The 9,561-nt window shown below is 43.8% G+C and overlaps 2 protein-coding genes across 6 annotated transcripts; one reads left to right on the forward strand and one right to left on the reverse strand.

Moving 5' to 3' along the window:
- Positions 1-49: 49 nt before the first annotated feature.
- On the reverse strand, positions 50-1,182 carry c6h15orf40 (chromosome 6 C15orf40 homolog). Its single transcript, XM_058075876.1, has 4 exons — positions 920-1,182; positions 604-727; positions 411-538; positions 50-335 (listed from the first exon to the last, which is right to left on the reverse strand). Exons 1-4 carry the CDS (start codon positions 1,001-1,003, stop codon positions 246-248), a joined length of 426 nt encoding a protein of 141 aa, XP_057931859.1. The 5' UTR covers positions 1,004-1,182; the 3' UTR covers positions 50-245.
- On the forward strand, positions 555-9,248 carry glsl (glutaminase like). 5 transcript variants are annotated; one of them, XM_058075873.1, is made up of 22 exons: positions 555-767; positions 2,824-2,940; positions 3,091-3,191; positions 3,414-3,460; positions 4,306-4,426; positions 4,487-4,619; positions 4,688-4,754; positions 4,814-4,926; positions 6,499-6,628; positions 6,710-6,771; positions 6,843-7,006; positions 7,079-7,137; positions 7,212-7,256; positions 7,319-7,377; positions 7,458-7,524; positions 7,618-7,668; positions 7,833-8,009; positions 8,220-8,351; positions 8,417-8,509; positions 8,583-8,644; positions 8,708-8,848; positions 8,967-9,166. In XM_058075873.1, the coding sequence occupies exons 1-22, from the start codon at positions 748-750 to the stop codon at positions 9,043-9,045; spliced, it is 2,040 nt and encodes a 679-aa protein (XP_057931856.1). In that variant the 5' UTR covers positions 555-747; the 3' UTR covers positions 9,046-9,166. The 5 variants fall into 5 exon arrangements, with proteins under 5 accessions (XP_057931856.1, XP_057931857.1, XP_057931853.1 ...); XM_058075874.1 differs by having other exon boundaries at positions 4,306-4,402; XM_058075870.1 differs by having other exon boundaries at positions 8,220-8,509; positions 8,967-9,248.
- The last annotated feature ends 313 nt before the right edge of the window (positions 9,249-9,561 follow it).

The raw sequence follows: 9,561 nt of genomic DNA on the forward strand, positions 1-9,561 counted from the left end.
GTAAGACTCTGGGAGAGAGGAAAAATGACCCGGATACACAAATCTGAGTTTGCTTTTGGTAGTGTATTGATATTTACAAGCATAAACCCCAAAATCTAACAAAAAAGAAAATACAAGGTATACAGTGACAATTACGGTTCGAAGTTTAAGTGCTCAAGGTGGTACCTGATTGAATAGCCATTCAGTTAGAAGAGAACATACAAATTCTTTATTTAGCAGTAATTACTACAACGGTCACACTGGCGTTATCCTAATGCCTTTTTGAGCCGCAACAGAATTTCCTCCGGGTCGAGGGTAGAGTCCACAGAGATCACTTTGTCTCGCGACCTGGAACCCTGAGACAGGAGGCAGTCATCCATGTTAAGTTTTGTGTGTGTTAACGTCAATGCAGCGAAATAACTTCTAGGAACCTTCTCGAGAGAAACGCGACTCTTCTTCACATCCAGAACCTCTGCCATGTAACGCAACAGCTCGGCGTTGGCCTCCCCGTCTGTAGGTGGCGCTGCGATGGCCACGCCCACCGCCTCTGTGGAAACATCTGCAGAACATATGCATTATATTATGACGTCGTGATGTTACATATTACATGTGACGGTATATGACCTGTGACGTTGTTGTGTTTGGACCCAGGCTTCACGTGCACTGTTATGTTAACAGCCCCACTTGTGTTACGGACCACTGGACCTTGTTCATGTGTGGGGTCCTCGCCAGCGAGATGACCTTTGACCTGCACGACAAAGCGCCACGATGACGTCACAACCGCTGAAGTAGGATACACCAATCTAATAATTGTCATCTGTATTTCATGTTTCTTAAAGACGCAACGAATGCAGTGTTGCTCCTGAGTAATATTAATGTATTTGTTACTTTATCAACGAGATAATCAGCACATCTAAAGTTTAGAGTTGTCACAACTCACCTTTTTTTGGGGCATGTTTGTGGAGGAGAACGTGAGTCGAACGCTGTTACATTTAAGTCTCCATACAAACGATCGATTAAACATGGAAACGAAACACCCGAATGACAATTAGCATGTCATTTAGCATCTACACAAGTTGAAATTGATCGGTCATTTTTGGCTCCCACGTAAACAAGCAAATAACGCATATAGCATCAGTAGCTTCTTGTTTTTTTTTCTTCCTTGGTTTTCAATGGCAACCGTTTTCAACGGTTGGTGTGCATTACCGCCACCTTCTGGTAAAGAGTGTGGATCATGACGCTTAACCCTTAGATGCATAAGTGGGTCAAAAATGACACGGTCAGGTTGTTTTCTTGAAATGTCTTCGTAATGAAAATGTTTCATCATTTCATATTCCAGGTATTCCTCAAAAAACATGTTTTTGCTATCATACCATTCACATTTTTAACTTACCTTTTATACATTTTAAGAAATTTTTGTTTTTGTGTTACTACCCCAACCTTCCATAAGTGGGTCAAAAATGACCCACATGCATTTTCTATGGAATCCAATAGGAACCTTTTATTCTTATCAACTTTGGCTGTCAGGAATAAATTAACTGTAGACCACACAGACTATATCAGAAGTGGATGGCAAAATGGCAAAATTGACATAAAAACGCATTGATTCTAGTATGGGTCATTTTTGACCCACTTATGGAAGAGTGTAGGGTCCAGTCACTCGTGCATCTAAGGGTTAACCCCCCCCCCCCCCAAAAAAAAGATAACAAATTTAAAAAATTAAACAAAAAAAATCACAACATAATACTAACACTAACAGTGGCAACATTGAAATCCTTTTATCTAAACCTGTTTTCCTCATGAAATTCTATATTTCCCTAAGCCCCAGATTATCCTCAACTCTAAATTTAACATTTTCTTTTTCCAATTTATTTTTCATTTTTTCTCTTTCATTATTATATTTCCGACAATGAATTAATAAATGCTCTACATTCTCTATTTCATTACAATCAGTTGTAGGGAGCTATTTAGATATTTATGTCCAGACCTCATTCTAGTAATAATATCTTCTTCTTTCCTATTTCTGCAAGTTTCCCTTCATATTCCTGTACTGTACTCCCCACATAATTCCTCAAGGAACATGGTCGAATGCATTCTGCAAGGCCACAAAACTCATGTAGACTGGTTCAGCAAACTCCCACGCATTCTAAGGGACCCTGCCGAGAATGTAGAGTTGGTAGTTTCCAGGGCAAATTAAAGTGTCCTGATTTCTGATTGGATGAGCCAAGGGGGCTGGAGATGGCTTTTTAGGTTGCTACTAGTATTTTGTAGTTTTGTAATAGTTTTGTAATAGTTTTAAGGTGGCGTTGTTGATAGTCAAGTGCATTTAAACTATTATTACATTGAGTCCAAATGTGGTACCTTTTCTGCGATTACTGCTATATAGCTGAATACAAATGTAAGTAATGGAAAGTTTTGACTGATGTAAGAAATGCACTGTAATGTTTCATATATTTGCCCAAATAAAACAAATATATATACATAGTACCATCGCCACATAACATGATAAATGTACTTCATTAGGTAGATCATTGTAAAGCTATTAATAAATGTGGTCCACAATACGGGTCAACTTAAGTCTATTTTCCAAACAGTAGGCGTTGACTTGGACCTGTGACTTAAATGATTCTTTAGATAACAAAAAAATATATGTCTTCAATGTCCTAAAAGTACAAGTTGTTTTTGTGCAAATACTGTTTAATATAATCAATACAATAAAATGTGAGTTCATGTCAAACATATTGGTTATTTTAAAGTGTGTGTGTATGTGTGTGTTCGTGCATGTTGAACTGGGAGTGTCTTGTCTCCTCCATGCTTGTCATTCATTACGCAAAAAAAAAAAAGTGCAGACTGCAGGAATACAAACCCGAGCTGTCTACACAACAACAGCTTCAACAAAGTTGGAGTCATGGAGAAGAGTCCAAATGCGGAGACACACACAGAGGACACGGCCTGCATGTGGTGAGACATCTACTTTTGTTGTCCTTTGTGTCTTTAAGCCTTTTACCATATATGTACGCAGTTTCAGGATATGAGGTAGTACGTGGCAGTAACATAAAGACCACACACATACACATAAATGGAGTTGACACATGCTGTGTTGTGTTGTAGTTTACAGAGAAGTTCCTCTCTCAGACGTAAATGGAGGAAACGTTATGGAGGTCTGGATGGAAACAAACTTCTAGAACCTGAACAAGACTTACACACCACAGGTATGTGCATGCATGAATGTGTGTGTGTGTGTGTGTGTGTTTGGACCCTACAATTAGCGGAGAGTGAAGCAGTTACAGTGGGTGGAGTCTGTTTCTAAATCTGAATCACCGCTAAGCTGCTGATTGGCTGCAGGAATGTATGATCCTGCCGCATCACATATTCTTGCTCACATATTCTATGTGTGTGTTCTTTTCATTTCATTGTTTTTTTGTTTTCTGCAGAAGAGGCACATAAGAAGGATGACAAGCTGAATAGCGCTAACAACCAGGTAGACCTGTCTCAACACATACACGCACGTTAGCGTGATCAAAGCATAACTTCACTGCACTTTTAAACATGATTGTTTGCTACGCTTTTTGGCCCAAAATACCACAAGTATTCATTAATTCATTCATTTTCTACCGCTTTTCTTCACCCTGGACTGGTCGCCAGCCAATCACAGGGCACATATAGACAAACAACCATTCACACTCACATTCATACCTATGGACAATTTGGAGTCGCCAATTAACCTAGCATGTTTTTGGAATGTGGGAGGAAACCGGAGTACCCGGAGAAAACCCACGCATGCACGGAGAGAACATGCAAACTCCACACAGAGATGGCCGAGGGTGGAATTGAACCTGCGCGCTAATCAGTCGACCGCCGTGCCGCCACCACAAGCATTCTCTCACTGTTATTTTCATTCATTCATTCATTTTCTACCGCTTATCCTCACGAGGGTCGCGGGTGGTGCTGGAGCCTATCCCAGCTGTCTTCGGGCGAGAGGCGTGCTACACTCTGGACTGGTTGCCAGCCAATCACATGGCACATATAGACAAACAACCATTCACACTCGCATTCATACCTATGGACAATTTGGAGTCGGGAGGAAAACGGACTACCCGGAGAAAACCCACGCATGCACGGGGAGAACATGGCCAGGGTGGAATTGAACCCTGGTCTCCTAGGTCTCCTGTGAGGTCTGCGCGCTAACCACTTGACCACCGTGCCGCCACCACAAGCATTCTCTCACTGTTATTTTATTCACTTATATTCAATATAATTAGTATTTATTTACATAATGCTATGCTAACAGTAGTATACTTAAGAGGTGTTGCTGTCGTTTCCAAGCTTTCAGCACCACAGCCAGCTTCCCGGATTCTGATCCAGAACCAACTTCAGAGTCCAGTCCAGAAGCCCGTCAGTCTGGTCAGTCCCGAAGCTGCAGGTGCGTCTGGAGCGCCATGTCCAGGTAAAAAGAACACCACCAGGTTGTGCAGATTCTGGTTAAGACATTTTGGTATCCCGGTAGTGGTTCCAGTGTCTGCCAGGGGTGGCTGCCAGAAGCCCCTCCCCCCTCAAGCCGTGGTCCAACCAGAGGACAGGTGCCAGCAGGCGGCCCAATCCTGGTGCCCTCCCCAGCAGACGCCAGCCAAACGCAAGGCGTAAGTTCTCTTATAGATGACAAGAACTTCCAACAGAACTGCTCTGACTGATGAGTGTGTGGTTTCAGCGCCGCTGACGTTCTCTTCGACACATTCGCCTGCGATGGAAGAATCAACACCAATCATTTCTTTGAGGTACAGTCACGTGACCCCTATCTGTCTGCTAGAACATTATCTTCATCATCATCTGTCAGGCTGTCTGGGGTTCTGGTCTTCACCGATCCGACTCGCGGCTCCAGGACTGCTTGTCCCTTCTCAGGAAGCTTCAGGACGCTGATGCTTGTGTTGACAGAAGCACCTTTCACAGGTATGCTTCCTGTAAACCAGGGGTCTCAAACTCAATTTACTTGGGGGCCACTGGAGCTAGGGTTTGAGCGAGACTGGGCCGCATCAGGTTTTCCAAAAAAAAAAACAAAACAAAAGACGCATTTATTAAAAACAGAAAAATGAATAAACTTTGCTTCGGTTTCAATTTTTTACAAGAAAAGCTCTGATAAAACATTCCACTGTTCTCAAATATCTTCATTTTTATTTTTCTACACAAAATAAGATGAAAAATAAATAAACAAATCAAGTATAAAGAAAATCAATCAGTAATAAATAAACAAATATAATAATAATAATAAAAACTTAAGAAACCACATATAGTTGGTGGGTAGACAAATTATTTTTTTCAGATTAAAATGAACAAAGCATTATTAGAGCCCTGTAGACATGACAAAACACGACTATAGTCACATTTATACTCTTTTTATTTACAACATATTGTGCAACTGCAGGGTCACTGCAGGGACACATGCTAACTCGCAAACTAGAGAGCTAGCGACCTAAACGGTAGCCTTCAAGTTATTTCCTTTAAACTTAAATAGCCAAAAACTTACCACTTCCACACGGATAGGGAGGATAAGTATGAACAGTTATTTAACCTTTAACATGAACATTAATCAAACGTAAAAAAAATTTCTGGGTACATGATACCATACAGCATCCATATCAAACTTGCGCGGGCCGCACTAACATTAAACTTTCATATCAAGGCGGGGGCCTCAAACTAGTGTCCTGCGGGCCACATTTGGCCCGCGGGCCGCGTGTTTGAGACCCCTGCTGTAAACTTTCTGTCCACTTCCTGTGGACATCCTCAACACTTCCTGTAAACTTCCACTATACTCCCTGAATACTCCCAATGTATGTACTTGCTGTACACAATATCCACTTCCTGTCCATGTCCATTTCCTATATAGTCCATGACCTCTGCAATTCCTGTCTATTTCTTAAACGCCTTTGTGTCTATACTTACTGTGCACACTCGCCATACTTCATGTAAACTTCCTGTTTACTTCTTGTACAATTTCTGGCCACTTTCTATCTACTTCCTGTCCACTTCTCCTACAAATCGTCAACACTTCCTCTAAATCTTCAATACACCCAGTCTACTTAGTCTACTGTATGCTATGTCCACTTCCTGTCCATGCTTTGTCTACTTCATGTATGTACACTTACACTACACTTTCTGTCCCCTTTCTGTATATTCCCTTTACACTTCCTGTCTATTTCTTCTCCACTAAAAAAACTCTTGTCCACTTCCTGTCAACTTTTACTTCCTGAACAGTCCCTGTATACTTCCTGTCCTTTTCTGCTATAATACCTATACACTTCCTGTCTAGTACAATACATGTCCACTTCTTATTTACTTCCTGCACACGTCCTTTACACTTTCAGTTTATTTCCTTTACATTTCCTGTCTACTTCTTGCTTCTTTTCCACTTCCTCTACACACCATCTATCTTCATATTAACTTCCTATGTGCTCCCTGCAAATTCAGTTTACTTCCTCTACCATCCTTGTCTGTGTGTGTGTGTGTGTGTGTGTGTGTGTGCAGGTGCGTGACAGGTGTGGTTTCTCTCCTGATGAAAGCGCTCCAGGGAAGACTGGTGATTCCAGACTTTTCCAGCTTCACTGAGGAAACTCAGAAGTTGTTTTCGCGATGTCGACAGCTGTCGTGTATTCAGGTCACTTACACACTTGAAGGGGGGGGGGGGGCAGCACAGCGCAGGGCAGAGCATGAAGTCAAAGATTGTCTATGTTTTCAGGACAAAGACAACATGGACACTGTCAAATGGGGCGTGTCCATGTGCACGGTGGATGGTCAGAGGTAACACACACGCATGCTCACACGCATGTCACATGACTTCAGTGTTCATTTCGTGTGCACATGTGTGTCAGATTGTCGCTAGGCGACTGGGCGACATCCCTTCCACTGGGCGAACTGTCATGGCCGCTGGTGTACGGCGTGGCGGTGGAGCTGCTGGGCTCCCAGCTGGTCCACAGGTACGTGGGCATGGGGCCGTATTCCTTGCGGGAGTCTCCCTTCTCGCTCAGCAAAGCAGGTGAGGATGCACCTGAACGGCATTTTAACATTGCTCCATGTGAACCTCTGATGATCTATAACCTCACATCAGGAACCCCTCACAGTCCGCTGACGGAGACCGGCGCCATCGTCACTGCCTCCTTGCTGCAGGTACCTAAACTCCGCCCACATGCTTTCATGTACGCCATCATTCCAACTTCAGTGTGATGTCACTTCATGTGCAGCTGCCGGGGCGTCTGTGCGCTGATGAAGAGGAGAAGTACGACGTGGTGAGTTGACTGACTGATAGACTGGCTGATTGACTGACTGACTGACTGATGGCTGATTGCAGGTGCTGAACATCATCCAGAGGTTGTGTAACAAAGAATACGCCGGCATCAACTGCACCAGGTGCGTACAGGCCAACACTCAAGTAAAAAAAAAATTGTATCGAAACTGGCTGACACAGCATGTCTGTGTTTGATGTTCAGTTTGCAGAGTAGTAAGAACACCAAAGCGCAGCTTCACGCACTTGGCTTCTACCTGCAGGAGAAGCAGGTAAGCATCCTGTATGCACCATGAAGACGGCCATGGTTTATGACCGCCATTATGCTAACCATCATGGCCGGCACATCCTGTCCTGTGTGTCAGTGCTTGCCAGAGAAGACAGACGTCAACGCCGCCTTGGACCTGCTGTTGCAGGTAGGATGTCGGATAGTCAAAAAACAATTTATCAACCATAATTAATGATTTGGAGTGCATGAGAAAGTGGAAAGGACAACATAGCGCTATATGAACCACATAGTGTTTAATTGAATACAGGTGTTAATTTGGAGCGTTAACAGTATTTCCTGTTATGTTGGCAGTGTTCCTCCACGGAGGTGACATGCGAGTCGGGTGCGGCCATGGCAGCGTCGCTGGCTAACGGCGGCCTCTGCCCGCTCTCAGGAGACCAGGTTCTGTCACCAACGACCACCCGGAGCGTTCTGTCCGTGATGCAGGTGGCCGGGATGAAGGACTACTCCGTTGACTTCCTCTATAAGGTCCTGCCTCCGGTGGTCAAAGGGAGTGTTTTGGTTATCAGCTAGCAGTGCTACTCGACACAGTACATTAGCGTTGTGTAAAATGTGAACGTTCAAAAGTATCATTCTCAATAGCGTCACAAAACAAAGAAAAAATGAAGTGAAAATAATAATAGCGTGTCTATAATAGCATATTAGTGACTTAATGCTAATGTTTGCATGTTTTTGCAGGCGTCCATACCAGCCGTGTCCAGCAGCCATGGCGGCCTGCTCGCCATCATTCCAGGCGTCCTGGGTCTGATGGCATTCTCTCCAGAGTTGGACTCCTACGGAAACCCATGGAGGGCGGTCCACTTCTGCCAGGTGGTGATCACACGTTCATTCCAGACATTTTGTACTTTCTTTGAGCTTTTACCGTGTGCCCTCAGGAGCTGGTGTCCACCTTTCAGCTCCATGCCTTTGACATCAGGACGCCTTTCCGGCAGGTTCTGGCCTACAGGCAGTGGAAAACAGAATCTGAGGTGAGTGCTGTGTCTCCGGTGTCTCCGGACGAGCCCATGAGGTCCTTAAAGACATCCATTGGTGTTCATGCAGGGTTACCACATCATCAACGTCCTGTTGGCTGCCTTCAAAGGAGATGTTCGGGCGCTGCGACGGTAAATTTTAGCTTCTCTGTACTTCATCTTCACACTGTCAACTTCTTCCTGTGCTTCTTTCAGCTACTTCCTGTCTGGAGTGGACGTCAACGCTGTCGACTACGATGGCAGGTCAGCGCTGCACTTGGCTGCTGCTGAAGGTCACACAGAGGTCATCCGCTTCCTATTGGAGAACACAGGAGCCAATCCCGCCCTCAAGGACAGGTGAACACTAATGTTGCCTCTGAGACTATTGGTGAAAACTAGTATAACACGACACCTTTACCTAAACAACAAGTCGCCCTCAGTGAGATGAGTGTGATGCAGTCCCGTTTGCCACCAGGTGGGGGAGCTCACCTCTACAAGAGGCAAGAAGACACAACCGAGAGGGGGCGGTCCAGCTGCTGCAAGCAACCATGTGATGCTTCCAATAAACTAATACCAACTCGTTGGGATCAACAGAAAACAGAACATATTCCGTGTAACTGTCATTTTTAACCTTCTACTTAGTCATCAGCAGGGGGCAGTGTCATACAAGGAACAAGACATTAACACGTGGATTTGGGGTTTTAGACAAGCACATTGTCCGGTTTCCATGACATCTTTTTTTTTTAAGAGCACGTCACTGAAGGAAAAGATTGAATTAGTCTGTGCGTCAACAACAAAGTGTGTTTGTGTTGTCTACAATCTAATTAGGAGTAAACAGGATTTGAAATCAACGTCTTGTTGATTTTCTCTTGAGACGTGTGTGAGCAGAATCATACCGGAAGTTTTAAAAACATTTCACAATAAAGGCACAATCATTTCATCACACGGAACGACTGATTGTTGAGTCTAACGTCACGATTAAAACACGAGCGACACTTAAAGCTACCTCGCATCAGTAAAATAAAGTTACTATTTCAGGTTACTATTTACTATTTCAGGCTATTTCACCA

Source organism: Doryrhamphus excisus, chromosome 6, assembly GCF_030265055.1.
Source record: "Doryrhamphus excisus isolate RoL2022-K1 chromosome 6, RoL_Dexc_1.0, whole genome shotgun sequence".
In the NCBI taxonomy this organism is placed as follows: Eukaryota; Metazoa; Chordata; class Actinopteri; order Syngnathiformes; family Syngnathidae; genus Doryrhamphus; species Doryrhamphus excisus.